Source organism: Pseudopipra pipra, chromosome 26 (genome assembly GCF_036250125.1).
Source record: "Pseudopipra pipra isolate bDixPip1 chromosome 26, bDixPip1.hap1, whole genome shotgun sequence".
In the NCBI taxonomy this organism is placed as follows: Eukaryota; Metazoa; Chordata; class Aves; order Passeriformes; family Pipridae; genus Pseudopipra; species Pseudopipra pipra.
The window spans coordinates 4,626,534-4,650,765 of NC_087574.1; the positions used below are offsets into that span (position 1 = coordinate 4,626,534).

The 24,232-nt window shown below is 55.4% G+C and overlaps 3 protein-coding genes, 1 long non-coding RNA gene and 1 pseudogene across 4 annotated transcripts; 1 reads left to right on the forward strand and 4 right to left on the reverse strand.

Moving 5' to 3' along the window:
- Nucleotides 1-2,307: 2,307 nt before the first annotated feature.
- PSMD3 (proteasome 26S subunit, non-ATPase 3) lies at nucleotides 2,308-6,959 on the reverse strand. The gene is made up of 12 exons (XM_064636896.1): nucleotides 6,739-6,959; nucleotides 5,819-6,009; nucleotides 5,233-5,370; nucleotides 4,916-5,052; nucleotides 4,646-4,836; nucleotides 4,372-4,475; nucleotides 3,744-3,858; nucleotides 3,421-3,540; nucleotides 3,246-3,349; nucleotides 2,979-3,134; nucleotides 2,837-2,887; nucleotides 2,308-2,756 (listed from the first exon to the last, which is right to left on the reverse strand). The coding sequence occupies exons 1-12, from the start codon at nucleotides 6,905-6,907 to the stop codon at nucleotides 2,679-2,681; spliced, it is 1,554 nt and encodes a 517-aa protein (XP_064492966.1). The 5' UTR covers nucleotides 6,908-6,959; the 3' UTR covers nucleotides 2,308-2,678.
- A 765-nt stretch (nucleotides 6,960-7,724) lies between these two features.
- On the reverse strand, nucleotides 7,725-13,234 carry LOC135403008 (gasdermin-A-like). Its single transcript, XM_064636617.1, has 10 exons — nucleotides 12,818-13,234; nucleotides 11,712-11,980; nucleotides 11,333-11,543; nucleotides 10,904-11,069; nucleotides 10,726-10,819; nucleotides 10,198-10,302; nucleotides 9,857-10,014; nucleotides 9,518-9,668; nucleotides 8,743-8,816; nucleotides 7,725-8,605 (listed from the first exon to the last, which is right to left on the reverse strand). Exons 2-10 carry the CDS (start codon nucleotides 11,929-11,931, stop codon nucleotides 8,318-8,320), a joined length of 1,467 nt encoding a protein of 488 aa, XP_064492687.1. The 5' UTR covers nucleotides 11,932-11,980; nucleotides 12,818-13,234; the 3' UTR covers nucleotides 7,725-8,317.
- On the forward strand, nucleotides 11,488-17,574 carry LOC135403018 (uncharacterized). Its single transcript, XR_010425292.1, has 4 exons — nucleotides 11,488-11,594; nucleotides 13,412-13,496; nucleotides 17,153-17,361; nucleotides 17,511-17,574. It is a non-coding gene; the product is annotated as an uncharacterized LOC135403018 (long non-coding RNA).
- LOC135403009 (gasdermin-A-like) lies at nucleotides 13,682-17,706 on the reverse strand. Its single transcript, XM_064636618.1, has 9 exons — nucleotides 17,487-17,706; nucleotides 17,100-17,310; nucleotides 16,670-16,835; nucleotides 16,486-16,585; nucleotides 16,024-16,062; nucleotides 15,619-15,788; nucleotides 15,280-15,430; nucleotides 14,643-14,716; nucleotides 13,682-14,506 (listed from the first exon to the last, which is right to left on the reverse strand). The coding sequence occupies exons 1-9, from the start codon at nucleotides 17,704-17,706 to the stop codon at nucleotides 14,189-14,191; spliced, it is 1,449 nt and encodes a 482-aa protein (XP_064492688.1). The 3' UTR covers nucleotides 13,682-14,188.
- A 2,004-nt stretch (nucleotides 17,707-19,710) lies between these two features.
- Nucleotides 19,711-24,039, reverse strand: LOC135402812 (gasdermin-A-like; annotated as a pseudogene).
- Nucleotides 24,040-24,232: the final 193 nt, after the last annotated feature.

Genomic DNA, 24,232 nt, shown 5'->3' on the forward strand with positions numbered 1-24,232 from the left:
GGTGGGTGCTCGGTGTCTTCTCCTCAGTTCAGAGCAGCCCAGCCCAGCCCAGCCCGGCCTCCCTCTGTCCCGCCCAGCTCTGCTCATCGATCAGGGCATTTATAGTGCAGGGCCCGGGGATTCTCACCGACGTTGCAACCGCCCCGATTGCTTCATTGCCTTAATCACAGCTTTCAGATCTCGGGAACCGGGCGCTCGGCCGGGCCCCCACCGCGGGGCTTTCCCGGGGCGAGTGGGCAGCGCTGCCCCTCGGTGTGGCTGTGGGTGCCCAGCTCAGCCCTGGCACTGAGGTGGGTGCCAGGACGGGGCTGGTGGGGCATTGGTGACTCATTAACCTGCTCCCAGGGCTCCCACTGTGCTGGCCAGAGCCCAGTGCAGTGAGGTCACTCAGAGGGTCACTCACAAGGTTGCTTCAGGGTCATTCACAGGTGACCAGGCAAGGGGACGGTGGCTTCCCGCTGCCGGTGTCACTCCAGGATCATGCCCATCCCTGTTCCATGTGGGAATCAGCCCCCCAGCTGCCCCAGCTCCTCACCCCAGCGCCAGGGTGGGTGCTGGTGATGTGACTGGAGAGTGGGACTCGATGGCCCCTGTGGGTCCCTTCCACCTCAGAATGTCCTGTGATTCTGACTCTGTGCCCTTCACTGTGGTGGCACCAGCCAGCGGTGGCCAAGATGTGACCCTGTCCAGGCACCTCCCCAGGGCTATGGCTGCCCAGTGCAGCACCCTGGGGTCACATCCTGCCGTGCTGGGCATTGTGGGGCCAGGTTGTGCACAGTGTCCCCCATGTGCAGCAGCTGCATCAGGCTGACCCCCCTCCCCCTGCAAGGGGCCAACACGCCCTGCCCTTCAGGGAAGAGGCTTCCAGGACAGCCCCAGGTCTGGGATGGCTCTTCCCGGCCCTGCCACGCTGACGTGGGAATTCTGGCTCGTGCCGGTTCCCGCAAGTCCTTCCAGGATGATCCCTTGGGCCGGCGCCAGCTGGATCGGCTCCTGTCCGGCACGGGCTGGATGGGGCAGGGAGGCACCTACTGCCCCCCCCCCAGCCCTAGGCAGGGTGACCCTGGGGCAGTGCTGAGCTGGGGGGACTCACTCCGTGCCCCTGACCCCTGGGAGGGTCCCATCTCTGTCCTCCTGGGGGCTGTGGGGACAGGGATGGGGACAGGGAACCCCATTCCTGCATGTTGCAGACCTTGGTGGGTGTGGGGATGGGCCACACATCCAGTGGGGTACAGCCCATGGGCTACACTTCGTGGGGTGCAGTTTGTGGGGCACAGCCACAGCACCAGCCCCGAGAGCTGCTCCCACCTCCAGCTGGGAAACGAACCCCCATCAGCTGCAGCCAACCCGTGGGCACAAAGCAGAGCCAGCTGTTCCCTCTGGAACCTAAGGCTGACCTCCCCTCAGAACCTGTGAGCACCAAGTGTTCTGCCCTCGGACTGTGTGAGAGGACCGTGGCAGTGGGGACTGTTTGTGGGATTTTGGGAAGCAACAGTCCCTCCCAGCTTTGCCTGTGCCCTCCCAGGAGTCAGGGGAAGCTGGTGGCCATGGAGGGACCCAGTGTGGTGCCCCTGGACCGCAGGGACCCCGAGGGCCCACAGGATCACCCCAGAGCGGATCTGCCCTCTCAGCAGGTTGGTGCTTTCAGGAATTGTGGAGGGGGGGTGGTTGAATCAGCGCCTGGTGGGGCCCAAAGCCCCCGTCAGCTTTCCAAGGAAGGAAGTGGTTTCGGACTCGAAACTCTGTGGGTGTTGGGGGGTGGGGGGTGGAGCTGGGGCAGCACAATCCCCCACATGGGCCTTGAGCAGCCCAGCCCGGCCCTGGGGACTGTCCTGGGCACTCGCCCCGCTGTTTCAGCCTCGTGGCCACCCTTCCTCTTCACGTGGCCCAAGCTGGGAATCCTCGTCCCCTTCCCTCTGCCAACACGTCAGCGCTCCTGGGGTGTCCCTGAGTCCCCAGAGCCAGCCCTGGTTGTCCCCCTCGGCTGGGCTCTCGCCTTCCCTGGTCTCCCCCAGGGGCCCCTGGAGCAGGGATGGGCCGGGGCAGCCTCACACTTGACCCTCAGCCCTGGCCCCTGTCCCGGCATGGGCGTGCTGGGGAATTCCTGGATTTTCCCAGAGGACTGATCCCAGATACCGGCAGGATCCACCTGGGGTGGCTACACATCCCCTGTCACCATCACCCCCCGGGGCTGGGGTTGTGGGGCACAAGGGGGGCCCAGCCTGGCCCTGTGCCTTTCCCCACAGAGGTCTCCAGCCCCGTGCCCCCTCCCCACCCCAACAAACCCACGGCAGGAGCCGCCCAGGCTGGTGTTTTTCCGTCTTTTATTTTAAAATTCGTAATTGAAGTTTAACAAAGTTTGACCCCGTTGCTGTCGGGGGAGATGGGGGGGCCCTGGCGGAGCCCCCGCTCCTGCCCCCTGCCCGCTCCAGCCCCGCTCCCCCCGCAGCCCCCCCGGCACCGGCTCCGACATCACCACAGGGATCCTTCCAGGGATGTTTATTGGGGAGGGGGTCCCGCCGTGGGTGCAGGGGGTCGGGGGCTGTGGGCCCAGGGAACCCCCTGTGTCCCCTCCCACAGTACAGACATGCAGGGATTTATAAAAGGGGGGCTGGGGGTGCCCTGCTCAGCCACCATCTGCCCGAGGGACAAATAAAAAACACAGCCAGGGCCCAGGGTCACGGAAAACCGTCGTCGTCGTCCTCTGCCATCTCCTTGGCGAACTCCAGGTCCTGCTGCTCACGCTCCCGGCGCTCCTGGAAGGCAGAGGTTGGTGGCAGGTGGGGACAGGAGCCACGTCCTTCCCGTGGCCGCAGGGACCCGGGTGAGACCTCACCTCTGCAGATTCCAAGTCCTTGTTGTACGATTTGGGTGGGAACCTCATGGCCTGGAGAAAGGGAGGAGGAGGAGCTCTGAGCTGAGCCAGCCTGGGGCTGTGTCCCGCTGTCCCCAGGGCAGTGGGGCCAGGCCGTGCTCACCTTCACGGACATGTTGTGGATGTCGAGGCAGAAGGAGATGCGCTGGTGGAAGGCCAGCTGGGGCTCCCGGGTCGAATAGATGTCGATCATCTCCTTGGACTGGACGTAGCCCTTCTCGTGGTTGATGCTGGCCTCGATCACGCCGTCCCGGATGGCCTGTGGGCAGGGGCAGGGCACGGCGTGTCCCCCAGGGCTCGGGATGTGGTGCACAGGGAGACAGGGCAGAGCGGGGGGCTGTGGGCACCCCGGGACCCCCCGTGCTGATACCTTGGCGACGATGAACTCGGCGTCCTCCGGGCTGTCCAGCTGCAGCTTCTGGGCGATGTCGGCCAGGGAGATGCGGGAGTAGGAGAGGCTGATCATCCGGACACCTGCGGGGACAGCGGGATGCAGCCCCCTGGGACCATGGTATCGCCTGGGGGGGCCCCAAACACCCCCCTACCTGTCTTGATGACGTTGTGCCTCAGCCGGATGATGAGGGTGTAGGTGCCATCTGCCTGGAACTTGTCCCCAAACTGGTCAAGGACTTGGTTGAACTTGGCCAGGTTCCCTGTCCTGACAGCTGGAGGGGAGAAGGTGGGAATGGGGGAGGGAGAAAGGACAGGGAATGCAAGGCAGGGGTGACTCCCTTCCTCCTCCTCCTCCTTCCCAAGTGGCATCTGCATCTGAGACCCATCAAGGGGAGAGAAGAGAACGCCCCTTGGGTGCCTTCCCACTCAGGGTATTCCATGGCTCTATGGGACAGGGAGGGACAGAAGGCCATACCCTGGGTCAGCAGGAAGTAGGGCATGAGCGAGCGCTTGAGCGAGGGCTGCCGGAACTGCAGCCTGTCTGGGATTTCCCCGAGCAGCAGCTCCACCACGATGAGCAGCTTGTGCACCTGGGGCAGAACGAGACCCTGGGTGAGTCCCTGCGGGGCCTGAAACCATCCCTGTCCCTGTGGGGCCCAACTCCAGGAAGTCCTGAAACCATTCCCATCCCTGAGGGGCCCAGGAGGTCCCAGATCTGTCCCTGGGAAGTTCCAAACCTGGGAGGTCCCACACTAATTTTCCCTGCAGGGCCCAACACCCCGGGCAGTCCCAAAGCTGTCCCCATGGGGCTTGATACACTGGGAAGTCCTAACCCCAGGAGGTCCCAAACCTGGGAGGCTCCAGAGCCCAACTCTGGGGGGTCCTGGATCTGACCCTGGAAGGTCCCAACCTGGGGTGGTCCCAGACCTGACTCCATAAGGCCTGACATCCCAGCAAGTCCTGGATCTGTTCCTGGGAGGTCCCAAACCTGGGAGATCCTGCACCCATCACCTCTGCAGGGGCTGACTCCCTGGGAGATCCCAAACCTGAGGGGTCCCAGCCCCACCCCCAGCCCCGGGGGGTGCCACGCCGTCCCCCCTCACCGTCTGTTTGAAGCCCACGGCCGTGTGCTGCGGCGCCTTGCGCAGGGCGTTGGTCATGGTCCGCCGTGCCTCCGAGTATTCCAGCTGGATGGCCTTGATCCGCCCTGCGCCCACACGGGGCGGGTGGGGAAAGCCACCCAAGTGAATCCAACCCGACCCGCGCGCACGGGGCTCCAAATCCTGCCTGGAAGCCCCATCTCCAGCTGCTCAAAGGGGTTTCCAGGGAAGCAGAGCCGGGAGGCGGGGGCGGCTCCCCTGGGTGGGACACGCTCACCTGTGTAGTACAGGTACCGAGCCCACTCGTTGTTGTTGGCCTGCTCGGGGAACACGGACTTGGAGACGAGCTTCTCGGCCTGGTCGTAGAGGTTGTAGTGGAGGTAATTCCTCAGGAGCAGGTTGAGCAGCGTGGCCTGGCCGTCGGCGTCGTGGCGCAGCGTGGCCGTGCGGAGCCGCGCGTGCAGGAAGCTGTGGGGTGGCACAGGGAGTCAGGGAGCAAACGGGGGGACCGAGCTCGGGGACAGCCCACCCGCAGGGCCCATCCCACCTCCGGACCACGTCGAGCTTGTTCAGGAACTCGTAGATCCGGGAGTGGTAATAGTAGCACTTGGCCACCACCAGGTCCAGGGCCCGGCGGTTCTGGGAGCTGATCTTCTGCATCAGATCATCGGACACTTTCTGAGCCTGCGGGAGGGGAAGGGAGGTCAGAGCAGGGGGATTGATCCTGAGAGGGGCAGAGACCACCCGGGCTGTGAAGTGGCCTCCCAATACCCCTGGCATGAGGGCACAGCGTGGGGCAGAGCCAGGTGGTCCCTGAGGCTCCTGAGGAGCAGGAGGACAGTGGGATCAGCTTGGGGGTCTCACCTCAGGGTACCTCTTGCTGTTCATCAGGTAGATGACGAGCAGCAGCTGCAGGTAGGTCTCCACCTCTGGCAGGAGAGGGGCTGAGGCTGCTTTCCCTGTCCGTGGGCGGAACTGCAGCTCAGCTTCCGTGTCCATGGACTGAGGGAACAGAGGGGACACATCCTGATCCCTGTCAGGATGTGACAGGAGCCAGCCCAGGCTACTCTTATGACAGTCCCATCCCTGCCCAGGGCTGCAGTGTCCTGTCCCTGCTCACACATGCTCCTGAGCAGCTGGGCTGTGCCCCCAGTGCCCCCCAGCCGTCAGTGTGAAGCCATTCCCCCTTGTCCTGTCACTGCAGACCCTTGTAAATAGTTTCTCCCCATCTTTCCTGTCGGCTCCTTCAGGTATTGGGAGGCCACAGTTAAGTCATCCCTAAACCTTGTCTTCTCCAAGCTGAATTATCCCAGTTCTCTCGGTCTTTCCTCAGAGCAGAGGTGCCCCATCCCTCTGATCATTTTGGTGCCTCCTCACTCCAACAGCTCCCCATCCTTCCCGTGCTGGAACCCCCGAGCTGGGACCTGCGCTGGGGGCAGGTGTCCTGTACCTCCTCCAGGAACCCGAGCAGGAAGTCCCTGAGGGTGCAGTTGGAGGTGAAGAAGCCGTGGATGGCCTTGTGCAGCACGTTGGGGTTGAGGCGGCGGGAGGTGGAGGGCAGAGCCCGCAGGGCCCGCAGGACGTAGCGCGGCTCCTTCCCCGACACCGCCTTCTCCAGCTGCTTCACGTGCTCCTTGATGTCTGCGGGGGGCACACGGACACCCCTCACCCCAAATCCTCTGCCAGGGCACCCCAGGGCTGGGTCTCCCCTGTCCTGCTGTCCTGGGGCTTCGGTGTCCCCGGTGACCTGACCCATCCCTGCTCGGAGTAGGGGGCTGGGGAGACCCCCCCAGAGCCTTCTCCCTCCTCCCCAGGAGCTCCAGCCCCTCTCTGCACCCCCGCGGGGTCCCACCACAGCAGGCCAGCAGCTCCCCTGTCCCTCACAGCCCGTCCTCCCAGGGATCTCCACAAAATACCTCTCCCTATCCCTTTCCTTCACAGAGCCCCCCCAAGCCCCTTTGCACACAGTGACCCTCCCCAAAAACACACCTCCATCTCCTTTTCCTCACAGTGACGCCCCCCCCCAACCCACCTCCCTTTCCCACATGGTACTCCAAGACTCCCCCTCCCCAAAATGACCCCCCCAAAACCCACCTCCCAGCTCCCTTTCCCTCAGGGCCGCCCCCCAACTCCACTCTCCACACCGATCCCCCCATTCCCCTGCCCCAACATCCTTTCCAGCCCCCCTCCACTGAGACTCCCCCCAAAACTCCTCCAGGGCTCCCGTAGCCCCCCAACCCCCTCCTCCCAACGCCCTCTCTCCCAGGACCCCTCCCAGATGTCCCACCAAGCTGTCCCTGCTCCCTCTCTCCCTCACGACCCCCCAGTCCCCTCTCAGACCCCCCATCACAGCGACCTCCCCCCCCTCACCCTCCAGCGTGATGGCGTCCAGCTCCCTCTGCGGCTGCCGCTCGCCCGCCGCCTCGGGGGCCGCCGGGGCCGCCTCCTCGTGCATCTCGACGTCGGGGGGCGCGGGCGGGGGTCCCTCGGGGGGTGCCTTGGCCTTGTCGCCGCGGCGGCGGGGCCCGTCCTGCTTCATGGCGTGACACTGCACAACGGGCCGCCAGGCGCGGCCGGCCGAGCGCCGAGCGCCCGACCCCGATCGGCTCCTCCCGCCGCCCGCTCGGGCCTTTCCGCCGCCGCTCGGGGAGTCCCGCCGAGCTTGCTCGGCAATTTCCGTAAGGCTTTCGGGTATTTCCGCCCGGCGCTCGGCTGTGTCCGCCCGCTTGGGGGCGCAGGCGCGCGCGCGTCCGCGCTGGGCAGAAGCGCGAGGTCCCGTGAGGGGCCGGGACCCGGAGCGGGATTCCCGTGAGGGGTCCTATGAGGGTCCGGGACCGGGAGTTCTGTCAGGGGTCCTGTGAGGGGCCGGGACCGGTGATCCTGTGAGGGGTTCCATTAGGGGTCCTGTGAGGGGCCGGGACCGGTGATTCTGTGAGGGGTTCCATTAGGGGTCCTGTGAGGGACCGGGACCGGCGATCCTGTGAGGGGTTCCGTGGGGTCCCGTGAGGGGTCCCGTGAGGGGCTGGGACCGGGGATCCTGTGAGGGGCTGGGACCGGGGATCCCGTGAGGGGCTGGGACCGGGACCAGGAGACCCGTGAGGGGTCCTGTGCGGAGCCGGGACCAGGAATCCTGTGAGGGAGCCCATGAGGGGCCGGGACTGGGGATCCCGTGAGGGGTCCTGTGAGGGACTGGGACCGGGAATCCTGTGAGGGGTCCCGTGAGGAGCCAGGCTGGGACTGGGAACGAGAGAGCTACGTGCCCTTATTTCTGCGACAGCCTCACCCCCAGGGTTGTGGGATGTACTGTGGGACCGAAAACACACGGGAAGAAAGAAGTTGCCTTCCAGAACACCGGGTTGCTCAGCAAGAAGCTCCTCTTTATTTATAAAGCGATAATGAGAGTATTTAAATTGTATCTGAAGCACTGCCCCATGTCCCTGGAGCAGCCTGTGGGCGATGGCAGTGCTGGGAGCAGGGAAGGGTGGGTGAAAGCCCTGGGATCCCCCCACCTTTGTGCCACCAGCAGCTCATGGAGCCCCTCAGGACCCCCAGGGGGACAAAGGTAAGTGGTCCCCCTGCAGGTCTTTTCCTTTGGCTTTTGTTTCCATTGCATTTTCCCCCCTTTTCCCTTTGCATTTCCCTTCCTTTCCCTTTGCATTCCTTTTCCCTTTCCCATTCCCTTGCCTTTCCCTTTCCCATTCATTGGTTGCAGAAGCAGCAGCGTTTTTAGGGAAGCAGGATAACATGAGGCACAGCTGCCAGGCCTGTGATTATTTGGGCTTGTGGATTTTCTGGTTGTCCCTCTGCTTTCAATGGGGGACAGCCAGAGACATCCACTTTGATATCCAGCCTTCTGGATCCATAATGAGTTTTCCTGCCTTAAGTTTGCTTTTCCCAGCCAAAGCAGCCTTGAGCATTAACAAGGATGAAACTGGGGGAGAGAAGTGGCTCATGGGTATAGAATTTCCCACACTGTGGGGAAGGATTGCCTGGACAGGGGCAGGTCCCCATTGAAGAGGTTGAGGGCGTACAGGGCCACGTACAGGGCGGCCACGACCTCATAGGGCTTTTCCATGGGCTCAGCTAATCCATCTTTCTGGAGCTTCACTCTGCTCATCTCCACCAGGGCCATGGTTAAGGTCTGATCATCCTCCTGCTGTGGGAAGGAGAGCAGGCTGGCATCCACATGGAAAGGTGTAGCCACCGTCCTCAGATTGTGCTCCAGGAGTTTTCCAACCTTCAGAGCAACCACAGAAAAGGCAAATCAGTGTTTTAGCAAGTTGTGAAATTGTGATGTCATCATGGACACGGTGCTTTAATTAAAATACCCCCCGTTACCCCTTCAAACAAGCCAAGTGTGATGTGGGTACTCACCAGCTGCAGCTGTTGGGACACAATCTTCCTTTCCAAGGATTCCAGCAGCAGCGCCAGCTGATTGTCCAGTAGCTCTGCAGAATGAAACCAGCTCTGATCAGAAAGCTGCCAGCCAGGTGTTTGAGAGAGCTGGTGGGATGGGCAGGGTGAGCAAGATGAGAAGGGTGATCATTTCTTGTAGGAAACAATTTCTTATAGGAACAAACATTGCCTGTTTGTTCCAAAGCTCTTTGCATGTTTTATTCCAAATGATTTGTGCTGTGAGAGGGATGTGTCTGTTTCTCACAGATTCGTGGAATCTCTTGAGTTAGAAGGGACTCCCAAGAATCATGGATTCTGATTCCTGGCCCTGCCCAGGACACCCCAGCAATCCCACCCTGTCCCTGAGAGTGTTGTCCAAACACTCCTGGAGCTCTGGCAGCCTTGGGGCCGTGCCCACTGCCCTGGGGAGCCTGTTCAGTGCCCAACCAGCCTCTGGGGGAAGAACCTTTCCCTGAGATCCAACCTGACCCTGCCCTGGCACAGCTCCAGCCCTTCCCTGGGTCCTGTCACAGGTCACAGAGCAGAGGTTGGAGCAGCCCCTTGGGAGGAAGCTGTGAATGCACTTGGAGGGAGCAGAGAAGCCTGGAGGGGTATCATGGGGGGCTCTCTGCTCTGCCCTGCATGGGATTTAGATGCAGATTCCACTTGGGGAGGAAGAGGAGCAGGAGGGCCTGGCCAGCCTGGGAGTCAGCCCTGCCTTTATTTCCCCCCTATCAAAGACCCAAAGCCTCACCAGCCAAAGCATCGAGGGTGTAGGTTATTCCCTTTGCCAGCCGAAGACGACGATCTCTTGGAGAATTCTCCAAGGTGCTCAACAGGTCTTTTAAGTCTGGGCTTTCAGTTTTCAGCTCATAACCATCAGTTTTCTCAAGAACTCCTTCCATCTGGGGAACAAGGAAAAGAAAAGTGAGGATTTGAGGGCAGAGGCTGCTGCTAGTGCAGAGCAGAGAGATGTGCTGAGTGTGGGAATTTTGGAGGGACTGTTGTGGCACAGGTGTCTTGTGAGGCAAGAGGTGTGATGGTGGATGTCTGTGTGTTTGTAAATCCTGGCCCTGGGAGAAGCTTTACTTACCTTCTGGCTGAGCTCCTGAAAGAGGTTCCTGTCTTTCATCACAGCTCTGATGGTGTTTAAGAGCGTGGTCTGCAGGTCAGGAGGCAACTCAGAGAAAATGCCACAGTATTGTTTAACTTCTGTGTCCACTGCGGCTGCTGGACTAAAATTTGAGATACCTGAAAACCAGAAAGATTCCAAAGATGTCACTACTGAACTGGGAGTTCAGGGGCAGCCCTAAACTGAGAGTGTGAAACCCTGGTGTGAATATTTTGGGAGCAAGATGGAATTTGGGCAGTTGTTATGTCTTGGGGAACACAACAGTCTGATGGTTTGTTTTATCCTAGGAGATTCCATCTTACCCAAATGAAGTAAAAGTCCTACACGTGCAGGCAGAAAAATAATTGGCTGAACATCGTCTTTGCCACGTCCACCTGCAGCAAACGAGTATCTGGGAATACACAGTCCTACAACAGGATAAAAAGGACATTTACAATGTGTTCCCCAGCCTTCCCACTGAAGGTCACCCACCCTGTTTTCTCCCTGGCTCTTTTCTGCTATACATGAAAAAGGACCAATCCAAACTCTGCTGCCTGTGCCATTTATCACCAGGAGCTCTGCAGCTCCCCAAATGGAGAGCTGAGAGTTCCAGTGTCCCCCTTGCCTTTCCCTACCAACCCCTCCCCAAACTGCTCCTTTCCCACACAGCTCCTTGACCTTCCATGGGTTGGACAACCTTCCCCAGGTGGTTTCTGTCCCTCCCACTGCCTCCATGTCCTTGCAAACGAGCTGAGGGTGGCTGTGGGGCTGAGTGACACTTGAGAAGATGTTCTTCCTCTTCTGCCCTGTTTCCTGAATGGAGGAGATGGTAATTTCTGGAAGTTACTTACCCCTTTCTCCTTTGTTAATGTTAATCTGGATGGCCCTGAAGGCCAGGGTGCAGCCCTTGGGTATGACTATGCTTTCCATGTTCTCTGTGGAGGCCTGGTGGAGGAAAACACCCTGTTAGAGCCCCTGGGTGCAGGTGTTGGGGAAGGAGCGACACCTGAGCCCGGGGAGAAACCAAACCTCTCCAAAGAACTTGGCGTAAATCATGGCTAGGAAGCCTCCCTGTGCCTTGCTGGACTCCCTGTAGACGGTCTCCTCCGAGGCTTCCAGGGTTTCATAAACCATGTATAAATCGAACTCTGTGCTCAGGAGCTGTTGGATGAAGGAGTGACCCATGTTGATTTTTCTAAAAGAGAAAAAGGATGGGAACAGGCTGGAGCACAAGTGATTTGAGGAGCAGCTGAGAGAGCTGGGGGGGCTCAACCTGGGGAAAGGAGGCTCAGAGGGGATGTTCTGGCTCCAAGCCCCACCCAGCCAGGCCTAGTTAGGGGGAATTCATTGTCTAAGGTCTCAATCTTGTTTTTTTTTCTGTTGAACACCCATTGTGTGACCCAGTATGGGTTGGGTGGGGATGGCCAGAGTGTGTGTGCTGCCTTTGTCCTGCCTTACCTATTTTTTATCATTGTCTCCACTGAGTTCATTTCTATGGCCTTCTTCTGCATCTTGATGGAAAACTCCTGGGACAAGGAGCCACTTCCCTTCAGCTCCACACTTGCAGGATCAACGCCAACGCTGATATCCGCCTTGACTTTGTCAGCAGTGACCTTTGTGAGACCAAATTGGCTGGAATCTGGACCATCTCCCGAGGGAAGGAGGGACTCTGAAATGATTCCATGCATTTGCTTCAGCAGGATGGCACAGACTCAGCACTGTAAGTATTTCACCCACAGGAAAGCTGGAACGTGGGACAGTTCAGCCATGACCCCAGTGACCCCAAAACATTGTCTATGGAATTGGTGAACTTCACATTGATATATTTGGGCTTTACCTGTGCTTTTCCCATCTTCTTCAGGCAGCAGCACATCGTCCAGTCTAAACCTTGTGCACTGGCAGTAGTAACGTGAGTGGAATATGGTATTTTGTTTTATTGTTTTTATCAGAAGACAGAAGGGTCTGAAGTGCTCGTGGTCTGCGATGCTCTCCACAGGGAGCCATTCTTGGTTTGGATCCACTTGATTTGCAATGTATCTGGTGACTTTTTTAAACATTCTGCTCTGTGTGGATTAAATTTTGCAGCCAAGCCAAGTGGATTTGTGCCTTGGGAAAGAGGCAAGGTAAATTAAGCCAAATTACTTGAAATAAGAGCAGGAAATATCAAGCAATCACCCCAGGCCAGCCCCCTTGAGTTTGGGCTGGTGCTCTGCAGGGGAGAGCTGGTGTCTGAGAGCCAGTAACAAAGCCCTGTTTCCTGAGGCAGCTTGTATTTCACCAAAAAAAAGTTTCAGTTTCACTTTTCTGGTGTGTTGGGGGAGGGAAAGCCAGGGAATGCCAGACTGGTTTGGGTTGGAAGAGACCTTAAAGCCCATCCAGTGCCTCCCCCTGCCATGGGCAGGGACACCTTCCACTAGCCCAGGTTGCTCCAAGCCCCGTCCAACCTGCCCTTGGACACTTGCAGGGCTGGGGCAGCCCCAGCTCCTCTGGGCAATCTGTGCCAGGGCCTCCCCTGGCTCCCAGGGAGGAATTTCTTCCCAATGCCCCATCTAACCCCACTGTCCCTCAGGTTAAATCCATTGCCAAGACACTTAGGCTTGTGTGCCCAATTTTAGTAGCACTTGCAGGGCTCATTGCCTTGGAAGTCTTCAAGAAGGGAGAAAAGCTAAAGAAGAGCACTTAGCAGGCAGCTTCCCCCAAGGCTCTGCCCCAGCCCAAGCTCTGGAATAAGGCACTTGCCTGTTTGGTGGATGCCTCCTGTGGATTGGGAGCCTGGGTCTGCTGAGGGGATGTGAGCCCTGCAGAGCAGCAGGACTGGGGAGGAGATCTCTGGCTTCCCTTCTGCTCAGAGGGCTGGAAGCGTTTGCTAAACGAGGGTGTTGGCACAGGAAGCTGGAAGCAGCACAAACCCAAAGAGTTTTAACCCAAAATGATTTCCCTTACCTTGCTAATGGGAGAGGGGGTGTCTCCCTGAAGCAACCCCTGTGGCAGAAGCACCGTTAGACCCAGTCCTTAGACCCAGTCTGTGCAGGAGGATCCCAGGCTGGTCACTGCAGCTTATCCCAAGTCACTCCCAAATGTGAGAGACTTCCTGTTCTCTTCAATTTGTTCAGCATTCACACAACTATTGCTTAACTCTGCCACTGAAAGGCTTTGGTGATTGGGTAGAATCAGATTGTTGGAATCTGTTACAGAGACTGAGTCACTGGAACTTCTACAGATGGAGCAGATGAAACCCATGCACCCCTCCAGGGCCCTGAGTGGAGCTGGGCCTGTACATGTTACACCATGTCTGTGTTTTCAGCATGTTTGGGCTGTGATGCTTTGTGATCTCTTCCTGCCTTTCCCTGCAGTGCAGGATTTCTTGGAGCAGGAGTTCAGGTAAAGAAGTAAAAAGAATTAAAGAGCCAAGTGTGATATCAATGACTGGTAGGGGCTGTGGAATCATCAATTGTATTTTGCAGACTTGGGTGGAAAATAAGTGCCCTTTAAGCTGTGCCCTGCAGTTCTTGCCTCAGTCTGTGCCCTCTTTTGCAGCCTGAGTCGCGTGGACTGACACTGATCCCTGCCGAGCCAGGAACATCTGCTCTAGGGAGGCCGTTCTGCCAGGGCATGGGAGAAGGTTGGTGTTGGTCAGTAATTATTTGCCTTCCTATCTCATTGTATCCATGGAGTAGGGGTGCATTAGGACTTGGCTACGTGCCCTTATTTCTGTGACAGCCTCACCCCCAGGGTTGTGGGATGTGCTGTGGGACTGAAAACACACGGGAAGAAAGAAGTTACCTTCCAGAACACCGGACTGCTCAGCAAGAAGCTCCTCTTTATTTATAAAGCCATAATGAGAGTATTTAAATTGTACCTGAAGCACTGCCCCGTGTCCCTGGAGCAGCCTGTGGGCCATGGCAGTGCTGGGAGCAGGGAAGGGTGGGTGAAAGCCCTGGGATCCCCCCACCTTTGTGCCACCAGCAGCTCCTGGAGCCCCCCAGGACCCTCAGGGGGGACCAGGGTAAGTGGGTCACTGCAGGTCTTTTCCTTTGGCTTTTGTTTCCATTGCATTTTTTGCCTCTTTTCCCTTGGCATTCCCATGCCCTTCCCTTTCCCATTAATTCATTGCAGAAGCAGCAGCGTTTTTAGGGAAGCACACGAGGCACAGCTGCCAGGCCTGTGATTATTTGGGCTCGTGGATTTTCTGGTTGTCCCTGTGCTTTCAATGGGGGACAGCCAGAGACATCCACTTTGATATCCAGCCTTTTGCATCCATAATGAGCTTTCCTGCCTTAATTTTGCTTTTCTCAGCTAAAGCAGCCTTGAGCATTAACAAGGATGAAACTGGGGGAGAGAAGTGGCTGGTGGGCAGAGGTTTCCCAGCAGCTTGGGGAGGGGTTCCCTGGGCAGGGCCAGGTCTCCAGTGAAGAGGTTGAGGGTGTACAGGGCCACGTACAGGGCGGCCACGACCTCATAGGGCTTTTCCATGGGCTCAGCTGATCCATCTTCCTGGAGCTTCACTCTGCTCAGCTCCACCAGGGCCATGGTTAAGCTCTGATCCTCCTGCTGTGGGAAGGAGAGCAGGCTGGCATCCACACGGAAAGACTCATTCTCGTCCTCCAGCTCGTGCTCCAGGAGTTTTCCAACCTTCAGAGCATCAACAAAAAAGGCAAATCAGTGTTATAGCAAGTTGTGAAATTGTGATGTCATCATGGACACAGTGCTTGAATTAAAATACCCCTGTTACCCCTTCAAAGGAGCCAAGTGTGATGTGGGTACTCACCAGCTGCAGCTGTTGGGACACAATCTTCCTTTCCAAGGATTCCAGCAGCAGCAGCAGCTGATTGTCCAGTAGCTCTGCAGAATGAAACCAGCTCTGATCAGAAAGCTGCCAGCCAGGTGTTTGAGAGAGCTGGTGGGATGGGCAGGGTGAGCAGGATGAGAAGGGTGATCATTTCTTGTAGGAAATGCCTGTTTGTTCCAAAGCTCTTTGCATGTTTTATTCCAAATGATTTGTGCTGTGAGAGGGATGTGTCTGTTGCTCACAGATTCATGGAATCTTGTGAGTTGGGAGGGATTCCAAGGATCATGGAGTCTGATTCCTGGCCCTGCCCAGGACACCCCAACAATCCCACCCTGTCCCTGAGAGTGTTGTCCAAACCCTCCTGGAGCTCTGGCAGCCTTGGTGCTGTGCCCACTGCCCTGGGGAGGCTGTTCAGTGCCCACCACCCTCTGGGGGAAGAACCTTTCCCTGAGATCCAACCTAACCCTGGAGGGGTATCATGGGGGGTTCTCTGCTCTGCCCTGCATGGGATTTAGATGCAGATTCCACTTGGGGAGGAAGAGGAGCAGGAGGGCCTGGCCAGCCTGGGAGTCAGCCCTGCCTTTATTTCCCCCCTATTAAAGACCCAAAGCCTCACCAGCCAAAGCATCGAGGGTGTAGGTTATTCCCTTTGCCAGCTGAAGACAACGATCTCTTGGAGAATTCTCCAAGGTGCTCAACAGGTCTTTGAAGTCTGGGCTTTCAGTTTTCAGCTCATAACCATCAGTTTTCTCTAGAACTTCTTCCATCTGGGCAACAAGGGAAAGAAAAGTGAGGATTTGAGGGCAGAGGCTGCTGCTAGTGCAGAGCAGAGAGATGTGCTGAGTGTGGGAATTTTGGAGGGACTGTTGTGGCACAGGTGCCTTGTGGGGCAAGAGGTGTGATGGTGGATGTCTGTGTGTTTGTAAATCCTGGCACTGGGAGAAGCTTTACTTACCTTCTGGCTGAGCTCTTGAAAGAGGTTCCTGTCTCTCATCACAGCTGTGATGGTGTTTAAGAACATGACCCGCAGGCCAGAAGGCAACTCAGAGAAAATGCAACAGTATTGTTTAACTTCTCTGTCCACTGTGACTAATTTTGGTGTTGGGAAATATAACAATCGGTAACCTGAAAACCAGAAAGAGTGCAAAGATGTCACTACTGAACTGGGAGTTCAGGGGCAGCCCTAAACTGAGAGTGTGAAACCCTGGTGTGAATGTTTTGGAAGCAAGATGGAATTTGTGCCGTTGTCATGTCCTGGGGAACACAACAGTCTTGGTGGTTTGTTTTATCCTGGGAGATTCCATCTTACCCAAACCAGGTAAAAACTGTGCAAGTGGTAGCAGAAAAACACTTTGCTTACCTGCCTTTGAAGTTAGACGGTCTTTAAAATAAGACAGTTCTGCAACAGGATAAAAAGGACATTTACAATGTGTTCCCCAGCCTTCCCACTGAAGGTCACCCACCCTGTTTTCTCCCTGACTCTTTTCTTCTAAACAGGAAAAAGGACCAATCCAAACTCTGCTGCCTGTGCCATTTATCACCAGGAGCTCTGCAGCTCCCCAGATGTAGAGCTGAGAGTTCCAGTGTCCCTCTTGCCCTTCCCTACCAACCCCTCCCCAAACTGCTCCTTTCCCACACAGCTCCTTGACCTTCCATGGGTTGGACAACCTTCCCCAGGTGGTTTCTGTCCCTCCCACTGCCTCCATGTCCTTGCAAACGAGCTGAGGGTGGCTGTGGGGCTGAGTGACACTTGAGAAGATGTTCTTCCTCTTCTGCCCTGTTTCCTGAATGGAGGAGTTGGTAATTTCTGGAAGTTACTTACCCCATTCTCCATTGCTAATGTTCATCTGGATGGCCCTGGCCCTGAAGGCCAGGGTGCAGCCCTTGGGTATGACTATGCTTTCTATGTGCTCTGTGGAGCCCTGGTGGATGAAAACACCCTGTTAGAGCACCTGGGTGCAGGTGTTGGGGAAGGAGCAACACCTGAGCCCGGAGAGAAACCAAACCTGTGCAGAGAACTTGGCGTAAATCATGGCTAGGAAGCCTCCCTGTGCCTTGCTGGACTCCCTGTAGACGGTCTCCTCCGAGGCTTCCAGGGTTTCATAAACCATGTATAAATCGAGCTCTGTGCTCAGGAGCTGTTGGATGAAGGAGTGACCCATGTTGATTTTTCTAAAAGAGAAAAAGGATGGGAACAGGCTGGAGCACAAGTGATTTGAGGAGCAGCTGAGAGAGCTGGGGGGGCTCAACCTGGGGAAAAGGAGGCTCAGAGGGGATGTTCTGGCTCCAAGCCCCACCCAGCCAGGCCTAGTTAGGGGGAATTCATTGTCTAAGGTCTCAGTTTTAGCTTTTTTGCTGTTGAACCCCCATTGTGTGACCCAGTATGGGTTGGGTGGGGATGGCCAGAGCGTGTGTGCTGCCTTTGTCCTGCCTTACCTATTTTTTCTCACTTTCTCCAGTGAGTCCATTGATATGGCCTTCTTCTGCAGCTTGATGGAAAACTCCTGGGACAAGGAGCCACTTCCTTTCAGCTCCACACTTGCAGGATCAACACTAAGGCTGAGAGACCCATCGACTTGGTCAGCAGTGACCTTTGAGAGAGCGAATTGGCTGGAATCTGGACCATCTTCCGAGGGAAGGAGGGACTCTGAAATGATTCCATGCATTTGCTTCAGCAGGATGGCACAGACTCAGCACTGTAAGTATTTCACATACAGGAAAGCTGGAACATGGGACAGTTCAGCCATGACCCCAGTGACCCCAAAACATTATCTATGGAATTTGTGAACTTGAATATGTCAGGTTGATATATTTGGGCTTTACCTGTGCTTTTCCCATCTTCTCCAGGCAGCAGCACACTGTCCAGTCTGAACCCTGTGCACTGGTAGTAGGGATGTGAGCGGAATATGCTGTTTTGTTTTCTTTTTTGTATCAGAAGACAGAAGGGCCTGAAGTGCTCGTGGTCTGCGATGCTCTCGACAGGGACCGATTGTTTGCTTGAATACCCTTGATTTACGATGTATCTGGTGACTTTTTTAAACATTCTGCTGTGTGTGGATGAAGTTTTGCAGCCCAGCCAGGTGGATTTGTGCCTTGGGAAAGTGGCAAGGCAAATTAAGCCAAATTATTTGAAGTAAGATCAGGACGTTGTAACCAAATGTTAGTTTAATTTTTAGGAAGTTTTTGAAATAATGACCTAAATACACCACATTTTCTAAGGAGCCAACATTCAGAGGGTTGTTTTAGGGAGTGTTTGGAGAGGAAGGAGCAGGAGCTGTGGGTTGTTTGGACTCGTCCCCCTTTGCTGATGAACCCCAGTCATGGTGCAGACAGAGCACAGCTCGCAGGCTCTGAGGGTGCAGATTCTGGGGGCAAATCTTCCCGGAGGTATAAAGCAATCAGCCCAGGCCAGCCCCTTGGGTGTGGTCTGGTGCTCTGCAGGGCAGAGCTGGTGTTTGAGAGCCAGAAACAAAGCCCTGTTTCCTGAGGCAGCTTGTATTTCACCAAAAAAAAGTTTCACGCTTTTCTGGTGTGTTGGGGGAGGGAAAGCCAGGGAATGCCAGACTGGTTTGGGTTGGAAGAGACCTTAAAGCCCATCCAGTGCCTCCCCCTGCCATGGGCAGGGTCACCTTCCACTAGCCCAGGTTGCTCCAAGCCCCGTCCAACCTGGCCTTGGACACTTGCAGGGCTGGGGCAGCCCCAGCTCCTCTGGGCAATCTGTACCAGGGCCTCACCTGGCTCCCAGGGAGGAATTTCTTCCCAATGCCCCATCTAACCCCACTGTCTCTCAGGTTAAATCCATTGCCAAGACAGATAGGCTTGTGTGCCCAATTTTAGTAGCACTTGCAGGGCTCATTGCCTTGGAAGTCTTCAAGAAGGGAGAAAAGCTAAAGAAGAGCACTTAGCAGGCAGCTTCCCCCAAGCCTCTGCCCCAGCCCAAGCTCTGCAATAAGGCACTTGCCTGTTTGGTGGATGCCTCCTGTGTACTGGGAGCCTGGGTCTGCTGAGGGGATGTGAGCCCTGCAGAGCAGCAGGACTGGGGAGGAGATCTCTGGCTTCCCTTCTGCTCAGAGGGCCGGAAGCGTTTGCTAAACGAGGGTGTTGGCAAAGGAAGCTGGAAGCAGCACAAACCCAAAGACTTTTAACCAAAGTGATTTCCCTTACCTTGCTAACAGGTGTCTCCCTGAAGCAAGCCCTGGGGCAGAAGCACAGTTAGACCCAGTCCTTAGACCCAGTCTGTGCAGGAGGATCCCAGGCTGGTCACTGCAGCTTATCCCAAGTCACTCTCAGATGTGAGCGACTTCCTGTCCTCTTCACCATTGTTCAGTTTTTACACAACTATTGCTTAACTCTGCCACTGAAAGGCTTTGGTGATTGGGCAGAGTCAGATTGTTGGAAACTTTAAGAGAGACTGTGAGTCAGTGGAACTTCTACAGATGGAGCAGATGAAACCCACCCACCCCTCCAGGACCCTGAGTGGAGCTGGGCCTGCAGATGTTACACCATGTTTGTGTTTTCAGCATGTTTGGGCTGTGATGCTTTGTGATCTCTTCCTGCCTTTCCCTGCAGGGCAGGATTTCTTGGGGCTGGAGTTCAGGTAAAGAAGTAAAAAGAAGTAAAGAGCCAAGTGTGATATCAGTGACTGGTAGTGGCTGTGGAATCATCAATCGTATTTTGCAGACTTGGGTGGAAAATAAGTGCCCTTTAAGCTGTGCCCTGCAGTTCTTGCCTCAGTCTGTGCCCTCTTTTGCAGCCTGAGTCGCGTGGACTGACACTGATCCCTGCAGAGCCAGGAATATCTGCTCTAGGGAGGCCGTTCTGCCAGGGCATGGGAGAAGGTTGGTGTTGGTCAGTAATTATTTGCCTTCCTGTCTCTTTGTATCCATGGAGTAGGGGTGCATTAGGAATTGGCTACTTATTTCTAAATAGTAATAGAAATAGAAATAAGTGCCCTTATTTCTGCGACAGCCTCACCCCCAGGGTTGTGGGATGTGCTGTGGGACCGAAAACACACGGGAAGAAAGAAGTTGCCTTCCAGAACACCGGGTTGCTCAGCAAGAAGCTCCTCTTTATTTATAAAGCGATAATGAGAGTATTTAAATTGTATCTGAAGCACTGCCCCGTGTCCCTGGAGCAGCCTGTGGGCCATGGCAGTGCTGGGAGCAGGGAAGGGTGGGTGAAAGCCCTGGGATCCCCCCACCTTTGTGCCACCAGCAGCTCATGGAGCCCCTCAGGACCCCCAGAGGGGACCAGGGTAAGTGGGTCACTGCAGGTCTTTTCCTTTGGCTTTTGTTTCCATTGCATTTTTTGCCTCTTTTCCCTTGGCAATCCCTTGCCCTTCCCTTTCCCATTCATTGGTTGCAGAAGCAGCAGCGTTTTTAGGGAAGCACACGAGGCACAGCTGCCAGGCCTGTGATTATTTGGGCTCGTGGATTTTCTGGTTGTCCCTGTGCTTTCAATGGGGGACAGCCAGAGACATCCACTTTGATATCCAGCCTTTTGGATCCATAATGAGCTTTCCTGCCTTAATTTTGCTTTTCCCAGCCAAAGCAGCCTTGAGCATTAACAAGGATGAAACTGGGAAAGAGAAGTGGCCAGTGGGCAGAGGTTTCCCAGCGTCTCGGGGAGGGGTTCCCTGGGCAGGGCCAGGTCTCCAGTGAAGAGGTTGAGGGCGTACAGGGCCACGTACAGGGCGGCCACGACCTCATAGGGCTTTTCCATGGGCTCAGCTAATCCATCTTCCTGGAGCTTCACTCTGCTCAGCTCCACCAGGGCCATGGTTAAGCTCTGATCCTCCTGCTGTGGGAAGGAGAGCAGGCTGGCATCCACACGGAAAGACTCATTCTCGTCCTCCAGCTCGTGCTCCAGGAGTTTTCCAACCTTCAGAGCATCAACAAAAAAGGCAAATCAGTGTTATAGCAAGTTGTGAAATTGTGATCTCATCATGGACACAGTGCTTGAATTAAAATACCCCTGTTACCCCTTCAAAGGAGCCAAGTGTGATGTGGGTACTCACCAGCTGCAGCTGTTGGGACACAATCTTCCTTTCCAAGGATTCCAGCAGCAGCAGCAGCTGATTGTCCAGTAGCTCTGCAGAATGAAACCAGCTCTGATCAGAAAGCTGCCAGCCAGGTGTTTGAGAGAGCTGGTGGGATGGGCAGGGTGAGCAGGATGAGAAGGGTGATCATTTCTTGTAGGAAATGCCTGTTTGTTCCAAAGCTCTTTACATGTTTTATTCCAAATGATTTGTGCTGTGAGAGGGATGTGTCTGTTGCTCACAGATTCATGGAATCTTGTGAGTTGGGAGGGATTCCAAGGATCATGGAGTCTGATTCCTGGCCCTGCCCAGGACACCCCAACAATCCCACCCTGTCCCTGAGAGTGTTGTCCAAACCCTCCTGGAGCTCTGGCAGCCTTGGGGCCGTGCCCACTGCCCTGGGGAGGCTGTTCAGTGCCCACCACCCTCTGGGGGAAGAACCTTTCCCTGAGATCCAACCTGACCCTGCCCTGGCACAGCTCCAGCCCTTCCCCGGGTCCTGTCACAGGTCACAGAGCAGAGGTTGGAGCAGCCCCTTGGGAGGAAGCTGTGAATGCACTTGGAGGGAGCAGAGAAGCCTGGAGGGGTATCATGGGGGGCTCTCTGCTCTGCCCTGCATGGGATTTAGATGCAGATTCCACTTGGGGAGGAAGAGGAGCAGGAGGGCCTGGCCAGCCTGGGAGTCAGCCCTGCCTTTATTTCCCCCCTATCAAAGACCCAAAGCCTCACCAGCCAAAGCATCGAGGGTGTAGGTTATTCCCTTTGCCAGCTGAAGACAACGATCTCTTGGAGAATTCTCCAAGGTGCTCAACAGGTCTTTTAAGTCTGGGCTTTCAGTTTTCAGCTCATAACCATCAGTTTTCTCAAGAACTCCTTCCATCTGGGGAACAAGGAAAAGAAAAGTGAGGATTTGAGGGCAGAGGCTGCTGCTAGTGCAGAGCAGAGAGATGTGCTGAGTGTGGGAATTTTGGAGGGACTGTTGTGGCACAGGTGCCTTGTGGGGCAAGAGGTGTGATGGTGGATGTCTGTGTGTTTGTAAATCCCGGCATTGAGAGAAGCTTTACTTACCTTCTGGCTGAGCTCTTGAAAGAGGTTCCTGTCTCTCATCACAGCTGTGATGGTGTTTAAGAACATGACCCGCAGGCCAGAAGGCAACTCAGAGAAAATGCAACACTATTGTTTAACTTCTCTGTCCACTGTGACTAATTTTGGTGTTGGGAAATATAACAATCGGTAACCTGAAAACCAGAAAGGATGCAAAGATGTCACTACTGAACTGGGAGTTCAGTGGCAGCCCTAAACTGAGAGTGTGAAACCCTGGTGTGAATGTTTTGGAAGCAAGATGGAATTTGGGCAGTTGTCATGTCCTGGGGAACACAACAGTCTTGGTGGTTTGTTTTATCCTGGGAGATTCCATCTTACCCAAACCAGGTAAAAACTGTGCAAGTGGTAGCAGAAAAACACTTTGCTTACCTGCCTTTGAAGTTAGACGTTCTTTAAAATAAGACAGTCCTACAACAGGATAAAAAGGACATTTACAATGTGTTTCCCAGCTTTCCCACTGAAGGTCACCCACCCTGTTTTCTCCCTGACTCTTTTCTTCTAAACAGGAAAAAGGACCAATCCAAACTCTGCTGCCTGTGCCATTTATCACCAGGAGCTCTGCAGCTCCCCAGATGTAGAGCTGAGAGTTCCAGTGTCCCTCTTGCCTTTCCCTACAAACCCCTCCCCAAACTGCTCCTTTCCCACACAGCTCCTTGACCTTCCATGGGTTGGACAACCTTCCCCAGGTGGTTTCTGTCCCTCCCACTGCCTCCATGTCCTTGCAAACGAGCTGAGGGTGGCTGTGGGGCTGAGTGATACTTGAGAAAATGTTCTTCCTCTTCTGCCCTGTTTCCTGAATGGAGGAGTTGGTAATTTCTGGAAGTTACTTACCCCATTCTCCATTGCTAATGTTCATCTGGATGGCCCTGGCCCTGAAGGCCAGGGTGCAGCCCTTGGGTATGACTATGCTTTGTCTGTTCTCTGTGGAGGCCTGGTGAAGGAAAACACCCTGTTAGAGCACCTGGGTGCAGGTGTTGGGGAAGGAGCGACACCTGAGCCCGGAGAGAAACCAAACCTTTGCAAAGAACTTGGCGTAAATCATGGCTAGGAAGCCTCCCTCTGCCTTGCTGGATTCCTTGTAGACGGTCTCCTCCGAGGCTTCCAGGGTTTCATAAACCATGTATAAATCGAGCTCTGTGCTCAGGAGCTGTTGGATGAAGGAGTGACCCATGTTGATTTTTCTAAAAGAGAAAAAGGATGGGAACAGGCTGGAGCACAAGTGATTTGAGGAGCAGCTGAGAGAGCTGGAGGGGCTCAACCTGGGGAAAAGGAGGCTCAGAGGGGATGTTCTGGCTCCAAGCCCCACCCAGCCTGGCCTAGTTAGGGGGAATTCATTGTCTAAGGTTTCAGTTTTAGCTTTTTTGCTGTTAAACCCCCATTGTGTGACCCAGTATGGGTTGGGTGGGGATGGCCAGAGCGTGTGTGCTGCCTTTGTCCTGCCTTACCTATTTTTTCTCACTGCCTCCAGTGAGTCCATTGATATGGCCTTCTTCTGCAGCTTGATGGAAAACTCCTGGGACAAGGAGCCACTTCCCTTCAGCTCCACACTTGCAGGGTCAACACTAAGGCTGAGAGACCCATCGACTTGGTCAGCAGTGACCTTTGAGAGAGCGAATTGGCTGGAATCTGGACCATCTCCCAAGGGAAGGAGGGACTCTGAAATGATTCCATGCATTTGCTACAGCAGGATGGCACAGACTCAGCACTGTAAGTATTTCACACGTAGGAAAGCTGGAACATGGGACAGTTCAGCCATGACCCCAGTGACCCCAAAACATTATGGAATTTGTGAACTTGAATATGTCAGGTTGATATATTTGGGCTTTACCTGTGCTTTCCCCATCTTCTCCAGGTAGCAGCACACTGTCCAGTCTGAACCCTGTGCACTGGTAGTAGGGATGTGAGCGGAATATGCTGTTTTGTTTTCTTTTTTGTATCAGAAGACAGAAGGGCCTGAAGTGCTCGTGGTCTGCGATGCTCTCGACAGGGACCGATTGTTTGCTTGAATACCCTTGATTTACGATGTATCTGGTGACTTTTTTAAACATTCTGCTGTGTGTGGATGAAGTTTTGCAGCCCAGCCAGGTGGATTTGTGCCTTGGGAAAGTGGCAAGGCAAATTAAGCCAAATTATTTGAAGTAAGATCAGGACGTTGTAACCAAATGTTAGTTCAATTATTAGGAAGTTTTTGAAATAATGACCTAAATACACCACATTATCTAAGGAGCCAACATTCAGAGGGTTGTTTTAGGGAGTGTTTGGAGAGGAAGGAGCAGGAGCTGTGGGTTGTTTGGACTCGTCCCCCTTGCTGATGAAGCCCAGTCATGGTGCAGACAGAGCACAGCTCGCAGGCTCTGAGGGTGCAGATTTTGGGGGCAAATCTTCCCGGAGGTATAAAGCAATCAGCCCAGGCCAGCCCCTTGGGTGT